Source organism: Lingula anatina, chromosome 1 (genome assembly GCF_051362555.1).
Source record: "Lingula anatina isolate TDL-2025a chromosome 1, LinAna3.0, whole genome shotgun sequence".
Lineage (NCBI taxonomy): Eukaryota > Metazoa > Brachiopoda > Lingulata > Lingulida > Lingulidae > Lingula > Lingula anatina.
The window spans coordinates 20647153-20671403 of record NC_141767.1 but is presented as its reverse complement, the minus strand read 5'-3'; the positions used below and the strand labels follow the sequence as shown (position 1 = coordinate 20671403).

The window sequence follows — 24251 nt, the reverse complement described above, 5'->3', positions numbered from 1 at the left end:
CGTGATCCTTGAAAAGTTTGGGTGCGACCGCATGTAAACGCTAATCGCGTAACTTCCCATACAGTACGTGATGTAAGAATATAACTAAAACACTGTAAAATACGGATGTTTTCCCAGTGATCACTCACTCTAGATTTAACGCTCGCAGTGACAAGTGTACAAACCAACTTCAGCGACCGCAACCTCAGCATCTAAGATATAGGAATATATACATTATTTTGATTTTAAAGAACCCCTCGGTTTTTCCTTAAAGGGAAATGAGGGCTTCACGCTTGATTAAGTCTTTGATCGAAGGGGGTATTTTTGTTGTTTTTCTAGTTCTACCCGCGGGGACGTCCACATCTCAGGGAGTAAGGGAGAGAAGAGCATTGGGTCACCGTTCGGTGATACCCAGGGGAACTGCTCAGATGGAGGGACCGAATATGAGAGGTAAGGGTTCTTTATTCCGTAATTTTTCGAAGGAGATTAATTACTGTTCAAGAAACATCAGTATTGCTATCTAGCGGATACTACCTTGGGGTTTTCGTTTAAATGGCGATATATCTGATTAATCTACTATGCTTCAATTGTAACATGTAGGACATTTTATTTCAATTCTCTTTTACTGTGTGAACTAGATACCAATATATTGCACGATCTCAAAATATATCTCAAAAATATTTTCCTGTACACTTTACTCTTTTCTGTACTCGGTTGGGAGTTATGTTATATATTTGTGGTATAAAAACTTATGCATCTGTTTATAAATTTAATCTTATTACATAAAAATATACATATATATCACAGAAAGGCATTTTCTTATAGGGCATTCAGAAATTGGCCCGTGGCAATGGTATAATGCACGGGCAAATATTTTGTCAATTCATTCCTTCTGCCTTCGAAATACACCAAAATGGGATTATATCACCCTCTCTTAAATATTTACCCATTAATGCCTTGTGTTGGTGCAGAGCTTATACACGCCGTATCTCACCTCGGTGGAAAGAGCTGCAATGAAACACAATATTTACTCTACAGCGATTCAGAGGCACTACCAGCTTGATTTCTTGGTCGGTGAACGGGCAAACCAAGCACTGAAGTGCCACTGTAGTTAACGATTTATTTAAGACATTGAAAATTTATTCTTTAAGAAAAACCAGGATTAGTTTTATCTTATGACTTAATTTTATGTTTAGTTATTAAAAATAAGATAAATCAAAATTAATGTTTAGATAAAATCCGTTTGCCACTTTTAAAATTCTTTTTAAAATACCGGTTAAATTTAAAGTGCTCTTTTTTATGGATTTTGATAATATTTCAAAATATTTTTGACCGGATACATTTTCATCAAAAAATTTAACAAAATAGGTAACTTAATTTATTAGATTGATTTTAGGTTTAAAGAAAATCAAGTAAAATTAAATAAGTTAAATAGGTTTAATACAGGATGAATTTGCTTATTTCCACTGAGAACGAATTAAGTTATTATTGAGTTTTGCAGGAATATTTGACTTTTCAAGGTCATTGAAACTTTTAATCTGCTGCCTTGCGAATGTCTTTTATCCTCAAACAGTCACAATTCCTTCCAACGAAGTCGGTCAATGACGAGCAGATTTTTTTATCAGCCCCGCCATATTTGTCAGTAATTCACAGGCGATATGTCACAGCGTGGGTCTTTTCCAACGCTCTAACGTTCCTAAAATATCTGTAAACTAGATATTTGTCCGTCAAACATGTGTTAGTGTGTACTCCCCATGTATTATCATCTTCTGTTTCCTTCTTATGTTTGGAACGGTGTGATAACGAAGTTCTCTCCACTTGCAGGTGTACGGTGTCAACATTTCGTTGTGTTGCCTTGCTTACTAGTCACGAGTCTTATCTTAACTAAGTGGGTCAAATGCCACCTTCTGCAGTCGATTAATTTGACATTTAAATTTGAATAGGAAGAATTCGGAATTTTTCTGTTTAAAAAAAATGTTTCGTTTGGAAATTCGGTTTGAATGAACAGTATTGTTAATGTTTAATTAGAAAGAGGAGAATTTTTATATATTTGGCCTATATAAAAAATACTCTCGCTTATTAGAAGCAAATTAATTATAGTTGTTTTTCGCGAAATAAAATATCCAAACCAGATGTTTACAGAAAGGGCTATCTAAAATATAATTCAAAACATTCTGTGTGGTCCAAGGAGACCTACACCCGTCAATCAACTGTCCAATGTGCGGATTTTATTGCTGAACTCTTTAGATTCTTTACATCGAAGTCGTAAGGTACTAGATTGGTGGGAAATCCGCACCATAATGCCCATCAAGTTCTCTTCAGCGTGGACATTGTCATTTAAGAATGCTAATTTTGTGTCTGAGCACACGTGCCCACCTGTGGCCTATATGGACGATAGTGGACGATAGTGGACACTGTCCAGCGACTACTTGAACTTCCGATTTGTATGCATAAGTCTAATTGCACACTTAAACAAAATCTTTCCATCTAAACACAACAATTTCCGTACACAACTGGCGCACAAAGCGAAGTCACACCTGTAGCCACACACAGCTACAATATGGAAAGTGGACTTTAGGACACTGGTGCATAATAATTATATAGGGATACTGTGGATTGTGAATTATTCCCTCTTGTATTCGGTCGCTTTTATGTGGGGAAGAAATACCTTGAATAATTTGTTGAATTAGCACTCATTAGTTATGATGCAATGAATAGTAATGATCAGATTAGGTAAGTGGATGATAAGTATAGGTTTGACTTACCTTTTAAGTTGCCTCCTACTATCTTTTATCTACATCATCGATGGAAGGGTTACTTGAAGTAAATGGGACACTAAAATGTGAAGTCGCAGAAAATAAACTAAAAAGATATTTTTTCAAAATAGACGACACAAATTCTTTAGTACTTCAGACTTAATGCCAAAATGATATATTACCTCCCATTTCTGCCATGAAAATTCTTACAGTTTTTGAGAGTATTTTCAACTAAACCGCTAAAAATACGATGGCATATTACACTGCTTGATGCATTAAACAAATTTATTTTCTTCCAAAATATTCCCTCAAAATAGGAAAAAATATTTCATTCCGTCAGTTTTAAATCAAAATTGCTTCAATTAAGAATGCGGTTAATTTTATTTGAATAACGTTGATGTACTGGTAAACGTGTTTTTTAAAACTGCAAAATTGTCCGGACTAATATTCTGCAACATGCGGCCTTCAAAAGTGAGACAGATGTCAAGTATATTAGATTAAATTCAAGAGTTAATCAATCATCTTCATATTAAGGGAATAAAAAAGCGTTTTGTCCTTAAACCTGTAAAAACTTTTTGCAGTATTTTCTTCTTATCTAATTACTATGGTAAATTATGAAAAGTGTGTGTGTGTGTGTGTGCGTGTGTGTGTGTTTAAATCATACCAAAACTGTTATAATAAATAACATATTGTACTGGAGGAATTTGGGAGAAGCGAAAAATGGGCATTTGTGCCCCAATGTTTTTTTTTTTTTTTTTTTTTTTTTTTTTATGAGGAACATGTCTATTACTTGCTGTGACTCCGAGGATGTTTGTAGATTAGTCTCTATTGCAAGCCGAGGAAAATGTCCCCATATCATTGCTTTACTATCAATAAGTCCGTTTTTGAGATGCAGGAATACGTTCAGTTAGAATCGTAGCTGTAGGTGGCTTAAATGAAAGAAAACCACAAACTGCCACACATTTCTTCAATAATCGGATTCCTTGTTTTCATTACATGTCATGGCAAGAAGAATACCTGTGGAAGGCTAATTTTTAAATCAGAGCCGCTAACTAGGGGACAGTCCCCTTTACCTTTTAACACCAACGGATTGTTTTGTCCGCTTTCGTGACTCACATGGTTTCAGTAACTAATATCCGACTACAGTAGGACCCTAAAGTATTGGTAGGCCTACCCAGTTTGCAATCACATTTCGGCTTCCACTACTTTTTTTAATATAGGAGGACTACTTTTTTCTCACTATCAAAAGTTTTCAAGGTACCAAAGGAAAGCTTTATTGATAGGAATATTTTAAAAAAATTAATCACTCACGGCGACACCAAGGGCACTCGTATAAGATATAAAAATATTTTTCTGTCACTGGCTTTCATCATTTTCTTGATTTAAATTATTATTCTTTTTATACCCTACCACAGTCAAATAAGATGGGATTTTTTTTTATCAGTCACCTCTATATACAGCGTGAGTATTGAGTTCAATTCCCTCACAACCACCGAACAGGATGTTGCTGTTTTCTTTTAATTTTGACAAAAACGTAAACCTAATTCCCACTGCAGATTCATATTTGTAATATTTCTCTTAATGCATTCGTTTCCCGAACAGATGGACTAGTACTATTAACAATATCAAGCCACAATTAAAAAAAAATCAAATTATCAGACACAGCCATATTAAGGGTATCACACGCCTTGTCACTCAGGGTGCTCGTATTCATTTTTATTCATTTACAACCACCTAACAGGCTGTCACTATTTTTCCTTCATTAATCCACCTCCCTGTCTGAAGCACCCTTCATCTCTGCGGCCCTCAATGAATGTCATATATTTATCAGACATGACAAGACTCGGACGGTACAAGAACTAAATTGAATCATTATATGTCGAGGAGTGGCGATAGTGACATGCCACACCAGTAATATGATCTACAATAGGTAATGAAATTGACAAATCAATAGAAAGATACACCTTAATTTCATTAAAGTGGCTAAGGTGACGGTGATGAATGGACAGAGGCACTTCAGGTGGAGCATTTCGGAAACTTCAGCTTCTCCGCCCTTCGACTTCGCGGCATAGGGGGAGATGGGGGCGGGGGAGGTGCCACATAAATCATCCCATGCTGAAATCAAAACAGTGTCTATTTTTTGAGGAAATAGTTTGTTTGCAAAGAACTGATAGCTTCGAATGTACCTTTTAAATAATCGATTGTTCAACTTAAGTATAAAGTGATTATACAATTGTATTATGGGGTATGTAGGTTTAAACATTAAATAAGTTTTTTCATTATTTTTGTTAATTTTTTTTTATTTTGTCAGCTTTTTATCGAGTTAAGAGAAAGTTTACAGACGATTTACATGAGAATTTTGTCAGTGCCTGTGAACTGGTATGCATGTTGTTGTATAACTATTCAATGAGATCACAGACACACGGACCCATATAAAAGAATGCTTTGTGCACCACGGTTATACCTAACACTGTACGTACTGCCTGGTTTCTCACATTAATAATGTTTCGACACAGTGGAAGAATGCATAAAACAAGCTAGACTTATGGTAGAGCTGAATGTACACAATACCATTATGTAAAGCCCTTTGTATATGTACAGAATTCGTAGGTTTTCACCTTTTGTACTGTATGGGGATGCCTTTTCTCCACAGATAAAAGATTAATTATATAAAAATGAGGATTGGATAAATATTTCAATCTCTTGCAAAATTAACATTATATTAAATGTTTAACATTGTTTAAATTTGTCTAATAAATTAGTTCGGCCACTTGATTTTATGCGCTTTATATATATATATATATATATATATATATATATATATATATATATATATATATATATATATATATATATATGCTTTAGTTGCAAATTGAAGAATTGTCTCTTTTATTTAACAATACCAATGCAGTTTGATTAATTTGGATATTTGTGGAGCACTTTTGGTTGATTTTTGCTGTGTATTATACTGCAAGGGGCATTTCTGTAGCGCGACTTTTTCACCTCCAAACTGCAGTTCAGTCCCTTGTCAGCTGTTCAGCAACAATCCATTGGCAATTTAAAGAATATTATCTCCCAGGAGTATGTTAACGAGTACTAGATAACTAATTGAAATACAATGGAACTCTCATTGTCAAAGATACACTTTTCCTTATCAGTAGCAGTTGTGGAATGCAGTTTTACAGAAAAGAAAGGGCGTAAAGAGATGTGTCATACTGGCATGATTGGCCACCAAAGGTGAATTTGTGATTATCTGTTAGATCCAGGTTGATTAAATATTGTGCGCGTTATTTTCAAAATGGAGGGGGATCACTGTGTTATCTCTTTGGCATGTGCTGTCACCAACACGAGTTTTGTCTCCATCTTGTGGGAGCTTGGTGGTCTCAATGCGAGCAACGCGAAAGGAGGATTAGGACCTTATACTCATTTAAAGGTTATTAGAAGCAAATGATTATCTGTCAAATTTGAAATAAAAATAATTTGCAAGGGGAGAAATAATTAAAGCGACAAGTTAAATTTATTAAGTGTGTGTGTGTGTGTGTGTGTGTGTGTGTGTTTTCACCCATTCATTGGTGGTTATTGCTTTGATGAGCAATATATGTTATGAAATTCGCGAGAATGCCTTCAGAAAATATCATTATAATAATTTTCAGATTAACTGATTAGAACAGTGAGATATATCTGAAATACGTGGTGATTTTTGGTAAACAAAGACAATTAGAATTGTTCTATGAAAACCAATGTTTATTGAAGAAATAAACAAATTTCAAGACATAAATATTATAAAGCTTTTATAGACATCAAAAACAACGTAGACAAAACCATCTGTGAAAAGAGAAGACCTGTTTTGTAAGAGTACAGAATGTTAATTTATCTGCTAGTGAGCCACCGTTCTTCAGCAAAAAATCCACTGGCACTTACAGTACTTGATGAATAAGCTTAATCGCGTTAGCATTGTTGATGGCTTTAAGTACGCAAAAAAGCAACGCGATAATGTCATTAATTCGTGATGTTGATTGATATTGCAAATTAAGATTCCAAATAAAATTCTCTCTAGTTGCATAGATCCGTATCATAGGATTTGTATGCTAACCAGCATAAGAAATTTCTCACCATTGATTCGCTGTAGTGGAGTAATTAATAAAGCCACCATCAATTAACTGCGAAGAAAACTTCATTAATTAATTTAGGAGAAATTTGACTAGGGAGTTTTCAGTATTTCCCGCACTTTCCTGTTTTTCTTAGTTCAAAGTAATTAATCGCGGATCGTTCATCCACAATTGTCATAATACAGTGAAGATGTTTGACAGTTGCTAAATGAGTCGATGACCTTTGACATTTTTGTAACTTACTTAAAGTGAATTATTTCCGTTTTTTCAATACAGAAATAATTATCATTACTATTTTGCTGAAGTATTTTTCTAACGTCCAATAACATTTAATATCAAAAGGCTAATTGTGGACAATAAAAAAGTTTTTAATGTTTGGTAAATGTATAACACGTTTACATATTTTCTTTCTTTGTATTTTTCCATCTATAACAATATTATTAAGTCATAATTTGTCCATAAGTCATTGCATTACTTTGTTGTGTCACTACGACTGATCTAATTCTATATCTTGCTTTTCAAACTTGACATTTATCAGCGATGACAGCGCCCTCCTGCGGTGAATCAAAACAATTAATCAGGACATATTTCCATGTGATTACATCAAAATATGTCATTATGCAGCGCGATGTTATAAATTGATTTTAAATCATCAATTTTCATTTTTTTCGTTTGGTGTCCGCACCATCATTGCCTATAGTTTAAGGATATAAATTCGATTTGTATATCCTATCAGGATATTGAGCGCAGCTGTTGAAGGGGCGTGGAATCATTTAATTAATAAACCCGCTTTTCTTGGTTTGAAATGTATATAATACTCAAATAAATGGCGGATTTCGATTTTTGTAGCAGTGTTTGACGAGTTAGAAAACAAATAATCATTTACAGTTAGAAAGGCATAAGTTGTTTATATTTTAATATATTGGCTATGTAAGTGGTTTCTAATATAATTTATTATATCTCAATTTCTTTAAAACTCCTTCTTTATTATATAAATGACCAGACTGAAAATATTCATAATTTCACTAGCAGTTTAATATGAATTAACAGTATGAAGATTTTTTTTAATTATAATAGTTTCCGCTAACCAGAACCATGAACATGATGACGATTTCCTCCATTCTATATGGCAGGCTTATTTGATATATTGCAATATAAACAAACTCAGTTTCATAAGTTCACTGCAAAAATGAAAGTACATATAGCGCTTTTCTTTCTAAATAGCCATTTAGTTTCATAACACATTTCCCCATAGTGAGAGAGTGCACGTACCATGGCACTACTTTACACACGGTGACTTATGTACTGAAATACAGTAGACAAATGATAATGATATTTGAATGGCCTGTCATTCTGAGGGTCTTCACGCACCCGGTGCCCTATAATTCGCGTGTGTGACCTTTGATTTTTAAAACTTGAACGCGTCGTAAGTGATCTTCGTCGTAAATTTAGACAATTGTCATTCCTTTACTATTTTTATAAAACACGCCCTTTAAAATACACTATACCTTTCAGCGCAATTTATGAATAAAATTTCTTACGTGTATAAAAAGGTGATAAAAAATTCAAAATCACATGCATGTATATGCTGAAGCAAAACATCATTTTCATTTAGTTTGTTAGTTATATATGAGAGAGAGAGAGAGAGATTAAAACCAAAAGCCCGCCTTCTTTGCACAGCAACAATACAAACCTATCTATATTAGTTTACGCCGCAAACAACTTTGTCTAAAAAACCCCTCATACTTCAATCAAACGCCATGTAGGAAAACAAGGGATTTGAATCGAGTTGCGTCGCGCATTTGAGGGTATATCAAAGGGAAATCAAGAAGTCTTTGACCGGGTCCCAAGAATCCTACAGGACTGTCCCACACCTGTGCACACAGCCTTGTTGACATTTACACCTAAGTTGTGAAAATATTTCACCGAGGAGATTACAGGTGGGGGTCCCCTTGGACTAGCGACCCCAACCGCCAAAGGAAAATAATGACCCAAAACAAAGGCAAATGGTAGGTTTGACCATTAACTCAAAGCAAATTAGCAAACACTTGAAACCAGATTGGCTATTGTCCTTTTGGAATTCAGTTTAGCAAAAGGGGTGTTCGTACAAGCTACCAGAACTTGTGTTTAGAAAAGCATACATTGAGTAATCACACCGAATTTAATTGGGGCAATTTCAAATAGATGGGTGATAAGACCTCACTGTGTAATTTTGGCAATTTTGTTTTATTTTTCAAGTGCCTTTTCAATTAAATTCATTGACCGTGATATATGTTGCAGATAAGAGGACCTATTATTTTTCATCCCACATCTTCCACCTCCCTCAAAACACATACAAATAAATAATTTTCCCACTGAACTATAACGCAAACCCGCATCAAAATACAACATACAAAAGAACATCAATCCACTAAAAATGGAATCTCTCCCAAGAATTCACTTGGGCGGGCATCCAGCACTTTGATTATATTTTAACGAAGACATTAAGTCAAACATTTCTCCTCGTCCGGGTATTGGTTTTCCACGGCCATTAGAATCATTTGTTTAATGACACCTGTGGTGCATAATAAGTAGAACCCGATACCCAAGAAAGAGGGTGGAATTTGTATTGGAAGTCACCCGTGGACTCGTGCATATGCGATGAAGCTCGGGATGCTGCTGCCCCCTCGTGCGCAACTCAGCTGACCAATCTCTGCCGATCATTGCGTTGGCATTCACTAAATGAGGATGCACTGTATGTCGAGTGTTGCTAGAGAGTGAGCGAGCTGAGAACCTTTAATACTGTGTTTTGGTTGGGTTTCCATTTTGCTATTGATTGCAAGCTACGGGTCTGTCAGTTGTCCGCGTCGCAAAGATACATGGTGTCGACCGGCGTCTTAGTCGTGAGCAGTGCCCGCTCAAGTTGAGTTTTTTGCCGGTGCCCTCCCTAAGAAGTCTGCACAAGCAGTGGACACCGGATTGACAGACAACCTGGTTGGTTGGGGTTTTAACTAATAAGGATCTGTTTCATGGTTAAGTCCAACAAGTTTTATCTCGAGTGCCCGATTGAAGTGCGCTAACCCTACTTCTAGGGTGTTGAAATACATTGTGTATGTCAGTTTGAATGGCAAGTCAAACAAGCCAGGTTGTGAAGGGATAGAAATTAGGCAAAGTCGTGTATGCCTTCGGTCAGTTTTCAGATGTTCTTTTGTAAGTTCTACTTAAATCAGATCAACCATGGAGGGGAGACGCGCACCGTGACAACTCAGTAAGGGTAAATAATCATCTGAAAGGAAATCATTTATCCTGTTCAAACTTCACACCTCAGCCCATTTATCGGTCGCACAATGCGTAGCATAATTACCCCTCACTCCGGCTGAAGAAGGGCCATTCTCTCTGAGACCAGGTAAACCCCCACCGCCGAAGACCCGGTCGCGGAAATACCGATGCCTTATACTGTTGACTATGTTGTTCATGTTCCAGGCTGGACGATATGAAGGAGAAGAGTAAGAATGCGGCGAGAACGCGCAGGGAGAAGGAAAATGCAGAATTTTATGAGCTGGCGAAGTTGTTGCCGTTGCCATCGGCTATCACGAGCCAGCTTGATAAAGCCTCTATCATCCGATTGTCTACGAGCTACTTAAAGATGCGGACGGTGTTCCCCGAAGGTAAGTGAATCTGGCAGGGACAGGAGCCACAGTTTAACTCTTGTCCCAGTTTTAGTGGTTTGCACAATGAAGTATCAGTGCTGTACTTCTACGATATCTGCCCCGTCATCGTACCTGACGATCCGACAGCGACTCCATATTGGTTCATTTTATCATCCGGCTTGCTTGGAATAGTAAACTGAAAACTTATATGAGGCGCTTAGAAAAAACAAAGGTTGTAAGTATTTGTGTCGGACCTGCATGGTCTGGGTATGAATTGCTGTCTTGTTTATATATATGACACTACTGAGGGTGAAACAAGGCTATCAAGGTCATCAATTATATGTTAGGCCTTATTTTAAGACTACATTTATTGAGCGCCTCTTGAGAGGAAAACGAATGTCAGATTTGCATGTAGCAATAGCACATAATATTATTACGATACATATATTTAAGAGAGACAAAAATTAAGGGAGTTCAAAATGATCACTTAGTTTTGTATTTTAGCCTACTTCGTGGGTTAAGTTATTGTTTATTTAAATAGGACATCCGTATATTTGGGTTAATCATAACATAAAACCTTTACAGTAAATAAATAACTAATTAATCTAAAATTATTTTAATCTGCAATTCTGGATTAAATAGGACCCATTAAACTTGCTAAATCAAAGAGAGAGAGAGAGTGGGCATGAAAAGAGGGAAACTAATAAACAGAGCAATAGCGAGAGAGGTCAAGTTACCCTTTAAAATATTCACAAAAAGAGAGAGAGAGAAAGACATGGGTACTAAGAGAGATCAAATAACAGTTTACAAATTGTGTAGGGTAGCAATAATTTACCAACTTTCTATATGTTTAGGCACTGTGAAGAGCTGGTGAACACACACTAAATATATTTAAATCTAAGAAAAGCAACATGCTCAGAATGACCTAAATTTGAAGCATAATTAACAGTTCAAAATTAGACGTATTTTTTCCTGTTTTTCGTGAAAATCGTTGAAAAAAACTACAAATTTAAACTGCTCTGTTGCAATGCACTCTGTTACCTCTCTAGTTACTTGGGTAATTTCCCTCGATTCTTTATCATGCGTGTCGCCGGCCCTCCCCAACATCACAGAGAAATATTTACAACACCAAATTAAAATCTAAATTACCATGCAAGGCATCTCGGTAACTCGGAGTTCATCAAGGACAGGACCGATTTAGAAATTTCTAGGGGAGTGTACTTGTACATTGCTCCACTAACTCAAATTATGAAAAAAATCTTGTAAGCAGAAAATCTCAGTTATTTTGTAACTTACATAATATATTTTATTTAATCTTTTATTTTTTTTGAAAAATTCCATTCGATGTTACTGTGTGTTTATTCCACTCAAATTAATTGCTCCCATGTAAATACCACCATCTAAAGTCACCAATGTAAATATCATCATTGCTTAATTTATCTTTGTACATTCCAACCTATTGCGTCACATCTATTACCTCACACGGGAGGCGTGAAAAATATTGTTGACTGATACTATTAATTTTACGTTGAGCCGAGGTAAGTTAATTTCATTTGACCCAATCGTCCTGGCTTAATCACGTTTGGTCTGGACACCTCTAGACAATACTTATTGTTGGATAAAGTGATTAGTAGTGATCAAGAGGAGAGATAAAGCGCCAGAATTCCAATAAATCGACGCTCTCGACGGAAGCGCTGTGGATTTACGATTTGGATGTAGAACATCAAACAAATGTATCGTTATATAACTCTTCGATACCATTAACTTGGTATAATTGTCGTTAACCTTACTAGTAGGTTGGTATTAAATATTTGTTTTTCTCTAACTTGACATGCAAGTTTAAATGTTAGACACTTTTGAATTGTGAATAATGTCCGTTTCTATAAAAGAAAACTAAGTAAACCCAACTGATAAAAAAATTTCTTTGCATGTAGAAATATATATTTATTGATACCTCTATAAAAAGTGAGTATATTTTATCTGAAAAAAATTAAGGCTGCAAAGGTATTTAAGAATCTGTTTCTTCTTAAAATGAAATTTTAAATCTCAGTCATGGGATACTAATTTAAAAATAATTTGAATGAATAATTTCTATATTAAACAGCTGAGTTAAAAAACATGATATTCATGTTTAAACTAGAATATGGGTTTGTGATATAAGGAAACCGACCCACATTTTTATACGATTTTTTTCAACTAATGTAAGGAACAAAATACTTCGATTAACTATATATTTTACGTGACAAATGTATATACGATTATTTTTTTAATTTTAAAAAAATTACAGTCTATTTTGTTATACAATATATTTTTTGTCCTCGTTTTTCACGGTTGTACGATTGGATTCCATTTAATATTTTAAAGTTAAGTTTAATATAAATTGTCATCGAGATATATTAAAAATCCATATAAACATAACTATTTCCATAAGGGAGATCTCGATTAATGCATGTTTTGTAGAGTTTTAAATTGCACATAATAGAAAACTAGGGCATTGTTTTTGCGGTAAACAAATTGTTTTATACCCAATGTCCCGAATGTTTTTAAGGCTCTCAAATGATCCGAGTACGTATTTAATTTCCTAACTTGACAGCTTTGTTGCTTTAGAAGAATACGGGTCGCATGACCAGGGAAAATTTTCTCAGTCTTTCTTTTGATGTAACAGAAATAGGGAAATTATTCTCTGGTATTATTAAGGTTTTTCTTTTGACTGGGTGAAACATAATGTGTCTATTGCAGGGAAGGGTTAGTCTGTCATGCTCTTTAATGGGAGAGTTGAAATGAAAAAAATATTTTTATAATTAGGAAGGATATAAATGTTAAAAATTAAATAGCCCGAAAGTGAAATCTAAAATATATCTTCGCTGAAAGTTATGTGTTTTTTTTTCTTGCGCAGTAGGATTATTTGAAATAGACCTAGCTCTCGGAATCATGGTTCACCAAAAATAAAATAACAGTAAAAAACTGATCTGTTTTATTTTTGCCACTTGAAATAAAAAGACCAGCAGCCGTGATTCCTAAACTGGTAACGTTCTTTGAATAGATGATACTATTAAGATGGGATTTTGCAATTAATGTTCGATCGAATATTGTCTAAAACCATTTCGCGCTAGTTCATGGGATTAAGGCGGGTATTCAGCTCACCCTGTGGGCTTCATACAACTTGTCCGTCTGAAGTTTCCCTCGATCAATTTTGTCTTTCAGTGTAGATTTGTGCAAATAGTTTAAGACTACATAACCCTCGATTCAAGCACAGTAGCTAGGTGTATTAATCCCGTCAACGATATAACTACCGGAAAGTAGTGAAAAGATGTCTGGGTTTTATTCTGTACATAGACACAGTCAAACAGAGGTGGCTATATTAGTCTCATGAGCAAATGTGGCCAGACCCAAGTTTATTTGACCGAGTAATGTGCCCGCCTTGTCAACGCTTATTACGTGTTTATTGCCAGACCTCCACTTCAGCCTAGAATATTCGATCACAGCAAACCGATTAATTTCAGCGCATTATTTGTAGCCAAATAAACGGCCTAAGTATATACTAGAAGAAACATGGTTGCATCCGCCATATTACTCTTGATAACTAAATAAAATCTGATCAATATCACGACCACTGGTCCATGTTAACCAAGCTTTAGAGTGACCACTGTGAAACTGACCTAGTCACAGGCGTATTATGGCCCGGAGTGAAAGAAAGTGGTTTGAAGATTATTACGTATTATAGATTATATCAAAATTATTATAGATTATATCAAAATTTATTCTTAGGGGAATTTTGGTACACTTGGAAAATTTGTCGAATATAAATATCAAATTGTGACAATTAACAGTGACCGAAGGTCAACTGTACAGGTGGTACGAATGTTTTATATAGGACGGGATTATCCCTAGCCTTTGCTTAGACTGGTCCTTGTTTTCAGAAGAGGGATATCAGACAAGAATGACAAACTTGGTAAGAAGCCATGGTATGCCCTAATTCTTCTAAAAAATACAAAGTTATTCTCAATAACATTTATGTCCAGGAATATGTCCTTTTTAAAGAATTTTTAAAGAATTTAACATTTTGCCAATGATTCAAGGTTCGGTATGCCACGGGATTGGAAATGTTGTAACAGGCTAATTTGTGTTGGAAATCCGACCAATATTTAAGTCTGTGAAAGAGACTCCTGAGAATAGAGCTGGCAGCACCAGAGTTACTTAATAAGGCTTTTCAACAGAGGTGGCCGACCAAACCCAGGTGTGTTGTCCGCATAGGGGTGGTCAATGAAGTGACCATTGTGCCCGGCTACAAAACCACCCCAGTGAGCGCATTCAAGTGACCAAACTAGTGTCGTTTATCCCCCTCAATAGCAGCTCCAGTCACTTTATAAATTATTCATCTTGTGATTTATTTGTCCAGTTACGCAAAACTCAGATTCAAAGCTGTGGTGGACTTTGTGAAGGTGTGTATGGTAGAATATGTGGTCGGTACTGTATGTATGTGGGTCTGTGTGTAAGAACACAAGTACCCCCATGCGCCGACAACTTCTCTTGTGAAAATTTCTTAATTCTGAGAACTAATAAAATTGAATCGTAACCCAATATTGCGACGAACATATTGGAAATATATATATAGGAATTTTTATCTCTAATACTGCACAAGAAAGTATTGGAATTAATGTTGTGTTAGACAATAGGAAGAGTATAATTTTGGACAAATAAAACTTTTTAGTAGATAAGGTTCAAATGAAAATTATCTCACAAATAAGTAAGTTTTAATGAAAATATTTCACTTTGAATTTTTTTATTGCTGATTAGGACGTGTTTATTGGTCACCTGGAACTTACTGGCAAAAAAAGCTGAAATCCCTGGTGTATACTTTCAGGACTCATATCTCTTGCATTCAGATAATTATAATTGGACAGTAACACTCAATATCATAAGTATGCCAGATGATTAAAAACTGCGCAGAGAATTTTTTCCTGTTACTGCGGCTGGAGCAGACTTACAAGCAGACATAATAAGAAATAGTAAATATGATGGCTAAAAAATAAATTTAAAAGGATAAAAAGAAACGCGAATAAAATAATATAAAAATATTACAATTGAATAATAAATGATGATCTTACATCAGAGATAGGACCTTTGAAATTGTGTTGAATAATCTTATGCAAAGAAAAAATATTTCGACAACAGCGATGGCGCAGAGAGTATTCTCCTGCACGGGTCATAGCTTGTAACACGAGAAATGGCGTATTTTAAATGTCAACAAAACTCGACTGTTGAATGAGAACCAAATGCTGATTTGTTTATCACGCAGTACTCAAAAACAAGCAATTCTATCCGAGTATGTGATGTTTTTTTTTTATAGTAATTCATTCCTCTAACAGACAGTTTAATTTTATATCTTTTTTCAAGAGGACACTTTACACCTGGAAAATTTAAAATCCCAAATCTTGGCAAAACATGAATAAATCATCCTCAAATTTGGCCCTCTTGTAAAGTTTTAGATAGAAAAAATAAATTTTGTCTGGGAGGTCGTGGTTAAAGTTTAACAGTTTAAAATGTGCATTTATTGATTATCTGATAAAACACGCACGTGACGTACTATGCAAACAAAAATAATCTAAACGTTATTTGAGAATTGGTGAGGGGGTGTTGATAAAAAGAGACGAAAAAGGGATAAAATGTTCAGAAAAATAATAATGGAAAGAATTTTAACTAGTTCGAATTGTAATGCAAGTATCAAAGAATGAAAAACAACAGCTGAGGGCCAAAGATTTTTCAGATTGAGTTTTTTTCAAATATTTTAGAATGCTATCTGCCTTATCTGCCGACTCCAAAAAACGGATGTAGTCTATAGTACAAATAGCCATGTATTTTTTACCCATTGTACTTGACTGTCAGTGTGTTTCCGTCAGATGTAATGTAATACATGTCATTCGATTTGTTGTGATAAATCGTACGTGATTGGATTGATTGTGGCGAGTGTGAGTTGATCACGTATTAACTTGCCCAGGGAGGTGACACCAGGTCAGCGGGAGACCGCGATCTGAAAACTGGACACTGCTAACCTTGCTGATATCATTTAAACAATTTACTGAGAGGGTAGGGTTGTAAAGAAAGTATCATTCAAAAGAAAAAAATATCTCATTTAAAGCTGCATTAGAATGTTTTATTTCTATCAATGTTTATGCTTTAATTTGTGAGGTATGGGGGGTTAAAGGTTGGAGAAAGGGTCGAGAACGTGAACGAATCAAGAAGGGGGCTCTAAAGATGACAGGGCATCGGAGGTGGAAAGTTTTTCTTCAGTGTGGTCACGTATCTAAACTTTGAAATGTGTCTTAAGGACACACGGTCAAGTAATAATTGTCTCTGTTTCTGAACAAAAGTAAAACTGTTTTCAAATGTATTCGTGTTATGAGTAGACAATACGGTTGACAGGCTACCTGCGGTATATTATGCACGATGGTATGGACATGGGGGTCGGAAAGGGTGGGGCCGTTTAACGTAGATGAACAAGTGAGCTGGTATGGTATATAAAAAGGGTGTCGAAATGAACACATGAAAAGAGGGCAAGGTGGTTCCATAATAAAGAAATCTTCAACACAAAGGTTGAAAACTAACGCCTAACTTGACCTTTGCTGCTTTCCAGCCTGTGACTGCGACGTAACTATTTGATTAACAATTAACCCGCCAAGATGTGCGGCATTATGGCGATCACGTTTGACACAACGTTCCCCTCTGACACTTCTTAAGAGAAAACAGTGGCGCTGCGGCCACCTTGTACGCCGCAGGCCTGTTATATAGTTTTTCTTTATACCCGGGGGCTATTTGTTGATCTGAGTCGGCTCGGTGACTGGTTCTCTTTGAGCGTTCCCATTGTGTTTCGTCTAAACATTATTTCACGAGAATCACTCAGGCAACCATTGATATCCCAACCGCCATTTCACTAAATATACCTCGGCTTTTCATCGCGGATTTGTCGATTATTTAATTGTGTAGAAATAACTATTCCAGACAAGCGCATTGTTTCTTGCTGTTATGTGTTCTGTCACTTAAGACCCGCACTCCCTCGGTGTGCAAAGTAAGCGTCGTGTATTCTTTGCCCCCCTTTTCAATTGTTGGTATTGCATGTTATTACCGGGCAGGTCCAATAGGCCAGACAGCATTCACCGTTAAAATATAATAATTTTCCACAACAAGATCGATTTTATATACCGCTGTAGGTCACTGCGGGACCTCGTCGACTGAACCCTAGTGGGAAAGGTCACGTTATTTTTCATTTTCACTGACGCGCGCCATTTTCGCAACTCATTAACTTGCTCCTCAGTTCTGCGAATTTGAAGTTGAATTTGATAGCGGGCCGGTTTCTTGTTACTATATACATGATAGTGTCTAGCTGCAGTTAAAATGGATCAAATATATTTATTAACTCAGAAGTTGATAATATTCAAGAAAATGGTAAAAAAAATGCACGAAGCTTATTATCAACTGTTGTCTGTTGTTCAAAGAGACAAAAATATAAATAAACAATTCCAACGTGGCTGTCACAACTAAAATACACGTGGTAGATTTTTTAAAATCAAAATAATTAAAGCTACATGGGTCTAAGAGGCAACACGTCTTTTATTTATCCTGTATCATATCTATTTACATATTAAAATGTGACTCACCAAAGCGACCTGAAATAGGGCGAAAGCAAGATTTATATTATTTAAGTATCATAGAACTACTATGAAAGACAGTATTTTGGCGGCACTGGAATTATTTTAGTGTCAAATGCATGCACGTTTTGTCATGCGACCCTATGCGGTCATTACACTGGTAGATAGGATCAAAACAAATAGTTCAATTCTGGTCCGTAGCAAAGTTGATAAGAACTTAGGTATGCAGTACTCGTTGACCCTAAGAAACGAAAGAGCAGGGAAAGTTTGTAATTTATGTCCTCGTCAGAATCGAGTGAATGCTGTACCAAAGTCATGTAACTCTCTTTCTTAATCCGTGTAAGTCTGTGAGCATTTTGCTCAATGTCAGTCCCACACATACACTCGTTGCACTTATTGATAGAACACGACCGACGTGGAACCGACCTAATTATATAAAAATGTCACTTGAGTTATTAAAGGAATGCCATTTTTTGTCGAACACATCTCCTATTTCCCCACTCTGTAGGTAAACCCCGTGTGTCCTGCGGCTTTGATCTCTGAATTCTATTCGTCTTTTCTTATCGGAGAAGGAGGAAAATATAGACATGCAATGCAACCCGTGTTTATTCGTTACCGAACAAGGTATTGTTTCCTTTAGAATCAGGTATGAAAGAGTGCGCTAAAAGAAAACCAGACGTCCTCTAGACACAATGACCGTGTTAGCGCGTTAGCGTGCCCAGGTATCGGGCAGTGCGGAGAGGAAAGCAGTTGCTTGACAATTAATGTACTAGTACTGCCGCGTCTGTGTAGAAAGAGCGTCTACTTTGGAGGGCTGCTTTCAGCTGATGTTTTTTTTTCTTTCTGTTTACGGAATTCAACCAAAATAAATCAAGGCTGGCGTTTATTTGAATTTAATAAACAATTATCGAACCCCTCAGCCCATTAGCCTCGCGTAGATGAAGCTAAAATAATCATCAATCAAAAAGGAAATTCAAAATTCATTAAACGACCTTAAAACGACTTTTAAATAGGGGTTAGGGTTTTCATGTATTGAATACGAGACAATTGCCTTCCACCTTTTGTCGAACTGATTATGTTCGACTCCATTTGTTTTAATCCAATCTATCAAGTTTAAATTTCCATATGTCACAACAATTTAATTGAAAAGACCAGATCGCTTTCTGTAGGGTTACAAGCAAACTAGCTAGGCAGAAAATAAGGCTTGTAAACATGATATCGTGAACCACGGGCAGGCTGTCGTTATGGTTCAAAGGAAGAAAAGAACAAGGTTCGAAACACAGTGTGAGGGGACCCGTGCAACAAAAAGAAAAAAAGAGGGGGTCAACATATTATGATGCAGTTCTATTACGAAATATTAGGCAAAATGAAGTGTTTTTTCATCAAAGAATTTTTCTTGTTGTGATTGTGATTGTTTTTTCAAAATAAATTGGGGAGAGGTTTATGATTCTGTAAAAAATCATTTTTGTAAAAGTAGGAAAGAGAGCCAGCAAATTAATGTTATCTCATTAAATTGGGTTGTAATTTTCTTTCCTAATTTCCAATTTTATTTAGTTAAAGTACATGATGTTTTATTGACAAACCAACTCTCTCCTCTGTTTATGAATACTCGGGATGCTGCTGACCAGTTGCATTGGAAAGCGCGGATCCAATCCCTGACCAATGGTCATACCGATTATTGACACAGGGCGCAATACTTCTCCCTTCTTCCCCACCTTTTTAATTGCTGCAATTTCGCCACTTGACCAAGCAGATCCTGAGAGGTCTGGGCCCGTATTGGAGACCTTGAGCCAATATTTGCTCCAGCTGCGAGGTCTGAAGTCGGCCCAGCGTTGTGTTGACAAAGACCTGCCTATCTTTTCCTCAAGTCTCTCCACCGAGGGAAATTCAAGTCAATTGGGCTTATTAATTCATGACTGTAATTGAGATACGCTCAGTAATATTGCTGTGGAATATGACAATGCCCCGTAGTGAAGGACTGTGGACTGAGGGGTTTTATACACCTGGAGCCGTTTTAGAGCATTTCTTTTCATGAAAAGCACATCTTTGTTATATATATGAATTCGTCGCGGCTGATATTTTAAGAAAGGGAAAAGGGCAATAGAAGGGTGGGGCAACTAGGGATCGGGAATAAATACACAATAAGCGACATTTTTTGGTTAGATGTATATTCATAAAAATTATATAAGTCCTTTATGGGTCTTTTTTGGTCCCATATTTTGATTCAACATGAAAAATACAACTTTTTTATTTTATTTTGAAAAGCTGGGTGTCTGAGAAGAAAATAATATAGCATTCTCTGAACAAAACCAAAAGAGGCCACCCACCATTTTAAATGGGCCGATTCTATCTTGTCTAAACGGAGAGATACTTTGTCACCACAAATGGCCCACTGCAAACAAATATAATGGAAGGAGGGGAACAAATAGATTGCTATATTGAGCAGTCCTATATGGACAGCGCCGCGGTTTAAAATCGTGCTGTCGTTGATAAATTCGTGGCTGGGCTGCAGGCCCCGCGAAATGCAATGTTTACATGGGTTTCACTCTCGATTTACGCAGAAGGGACGGAAGAGAAGACCTTGTCTGTGGTTATTGTTTGACCAGAATGTCCAGATTCAAGTTAATTGAAATGGATGATTATTTTTGTCAAGCTTCAATATTTACGACTGGTCGTAAACGCCCACCATTCACCATAATTCATTCGCGGACAGAAACGAATGTACGAAAACAAAAATCGCAAACCGATGTCGTAACAATTTTTTAATGCAGTAACTTAAGTAACTTGTAAAATGTTTACAATTTATGGCTTTTAAAAGAGACATTTAAGTTGACTTAGTTCCGGTGGATATAATGCCTGGCAAGACATTCCATCAACCCCGTCAATAACGTGAGGGGTTCAGTATATAGGCGCATTTCAATGCGTTCGACGAATATCAATATAATTCTGTGTTACAGATAAGCAAATGTAACAATGCAAACACTTTAAAAACCAACAGACCACGACCGGTAGTTTTAAACTGTGTGCGACATTAGAATACACATGTACAGTTTTGTCAGCCAAATGTCTCGCGCATGTTTGCCCAGCCTAAGTGAGTGGTAAAATTACGTATTGATATTCTAAATATCTGATTTTAGGGGATCTAATGGACGTGGGCGACCATCGTTTCTACAGTGATATATTTAGCAGTGTGCATTTATTATTTGAATCACAAAGTAATTCAAAGAAATCAGAAGCATAAAAATATACTCTATCTATTAATATCTATTGATTTTTAAATGTTAAGGGCAATGCTAAACACGATTTTTTAAATTTCTTTATCGGAGTTTTAAAACTTATGTAGGTCATTTTATTCCTGTCTACAAACGCGAGCCGATTTTTTTTTTTTTTATTCAATTTTGAGCAGAACCCGTTTTGCTCCACTGAGGCCATAGGAAAGAGTTACACGAAGGTTCACTGAGTCGGGTATGAAAAAGAATACGGGGCCCGTTTAAGTGATTGGCATATGAGATTAAAGCCCAGATGGATGGCCGTCATCTGTCGACAATGCCCCTGGAGTGACGATTTTCTGCTGCAGTGAGAACATATTGCCAAGCTGGTGAACTCGCACCGAGGTGTCGCTCCAAGTCAACGGATAAGACGGGTGTCAACTTTGTATGAGAGGGTCTTCAATAGCGCTCCCGCTGACAGAATTTTCTGCCGTATTGAGAGCACATTGTCCCGTTGACAGGCTAGCTCCGGAGATGACACAGTCTGATTTATCACCCTATACTCCCTCCGTTTGACCCGTGTGTTGTTATTCCTATATCACTGTTATCAAACCGCTTTATCCTCGTCCAGGTTTATCGTTGATTGGGCAATAGAAAGATTCCAAATTTGAATTTTCATTACACTCTTTAGAAAATTTAATTTAAAATTGAGAGTCTCATTTGTGGCTCTGCTTACACAGGTGCACGGGGGCTTTATCAGCATCTTATCTGAACAAGTAATCGAATTCAAATCCCCATCCATGACACCCAGCTCTCTGTAGTAAAATTCTGCCAATAATCTAAAGACATATTGAATGTGCATTGGCTATAAAAGAGCAGGGATTGGAACGAGTGAGGAATTTCGCTTAAATTTCGATCTGTGTGTAGTTTATGAAGCTCCGCAGGTTAAGCTGAATATTTGTTTGCAGAAGGATGAGATTTAGATTGGATTCAACAACAGACAGCCTTCAATCCAAATTTAACCGAAGTAGCAATTTTAACAGTCCCGGAGAATGGCACAGGGGCTCGAATTCCATCAAAAACATTTTGGGGGAATTGTATTACGGTGTACTAGTAAGAACTTCACACTGTGATATCGGTTGAAATTGAGGTTGTCCCATCCTTTTGTGGCGTCCAACAATGAGATATTCTTCCGACCACCAAGAAGTGCCCCTCCCCTCAATAAATTCCAATTAAATTTTACTGAAAGGCACAGCTGAGATCGCGGCGTGAGGCGGTTGTTGACGGGCAAGCTACTGCAAGGACACGGGTGTATGACTGTGTACCAGCCGCTTAACATCTACTGTCACCCAGGACGGAAAGACGAAAAAAAATGAAAACAGAATTTTCTCTTTTTTTTAGTGTTTAACATGTGTAGGTTGGCGGAATTGTCTTTAGAACTAGGTTGAGAAAAGGAAAAGTTTTAACGGGGTGTTTGGGTGAAACGTCAGTTCTACTTTCTTGCTAACCTGGCTTCGTCCGATATCATATCACTTTTCAACATGGGAAAGACGTGGAAAGTTCAACTGTAGTCAAACATTATATTACATGGCAGTTGACATATGGTAAAAAAGGAATAGAAAAAAATGTTTGCAAAGTATGCATTTGTATTTAATTCCGAGAAGGCAGTTGGTTTTAAACACATGGACTGATATATTATTAAATCATGTCATTTTTATTTCAAGATCATAAACAATTAACTTCACTTATATATGCAAGATATAAAATGTCTGTTGATATATTGCACATTGAAAATAGCAATGTTTACAATTGACTCTTAGTTCATTTGACCAAAATTTGACATATCATATCATATCACGATTTGATACCTAAGAATTAATTTAAATCTGATACCTTTAATATTTTTGTCGTAATATTACTGATTCTTATGTAACACCTCTTTTGGGTGGGTTCGCTCACAAATGATAGGCTTATGTATATGCTGTATAACTAAACACTTATGCATAAACTCTCTAAAAAATCTCGCTATGATAGATAATTGAGAAAAACTCCCTCAATGTTAGTTTTATTTCTTGATTATCCATGGGGAAATTACACAAACCGAAAAATTTCACTTGGATTTAACATGGTTTTGATGTTATCTAAAGTATAAACATACTATATGTCGATAAGATAACTTGCCAATGTTTTAGATAGTGCCAGTATAATTTATGGAATAGCTTTTATACAAAGATTATACGAAAGGTACTGTAGTTTGCCAAAATCAGTGAGTCTGGAAGCGAAAAAAATAATAAAAATAACATTTAGATTTATTGTAAGTGTATTGTAAGCAATTTCTTTATTTTTCATTTCTTCAATCGTTATTTCTGTTGTTGCTAACCGGTAGTCGAAGCTCCTTCATACAATGTAAAGTAAAAGGGGGCCAATTTTCAAAAGGTTTTGGTCAGTTTCTTTCAGATATTCACTGAGTAAAATAAATGCGACCTATTTTCTATCATTTAAAGCATATTGTAGTAGCCACCACGACTACTTATTGTGAAGTATGATTTTTACGCTTCGTCCCTTTTATTTACTATGCTTAGACAAAGGATTTATAGAAAGATTGATTTTAAAAATTCAATTGAAATGTTTTTATCTTTTTAAGTCTCCGCTTTTCAGGTCTTGGCGACGCATGGGGACGAAGAATACCTCCGAAAAATCCATTAGAAAAAGATCTGGGATCGCATTTGTTACAGGTAAGTAAGCGTGGTGTGTGGTTTCATATTCCCCAAAATATTTATTTCATTATTCTCTCTCTCTTAATTTTTTTTTCTTTTTGAGGATTTCTTGGATTCTTCTCATGTAAGAATATTGTCAGACAGGGGTTAAAGTTTGAAACAAACCCATTAATTATACTTTTGTTGTTTGTAATTTAGGGCATAAA

The 24251-nt window shown here is 36.1% G+C and overlaps 1 protein-coding gene across 4 annotated transcripts in view; it reads left to right on the top strand.

The window, feature by feature from the left end:
• LOC106176360 (single-minded homolog 1) overlaps positions 1-24251 on the top strand; it is a 33173-nt gene that overhangs the window by 375 nt on the left and 8547 nt on the right. Inside the window, exons 2-4 of one of the 4 annotated variants that reach the window (XM_013558709.2) lie at positions 319-429; positions 10307-10491; positions 23987-24063. In XM_013558709.2, coding sequence (XP_013414163.1) covers positions 319-429; positions 10307-10491; positions 23987-24063 — 373 coding nt within the window. Of the gene's footprint in view, positions 1-318; positions 430-9584; positions 9856-9947; positions 10098-10306; positions 10492-23986; positions 24064-24251 lie in introns of those variants that run through there. The other 3 variants (XM_013558712.2, XM_087001275.1, XM_087001280.1) reach the window with 3 other exon arrangements.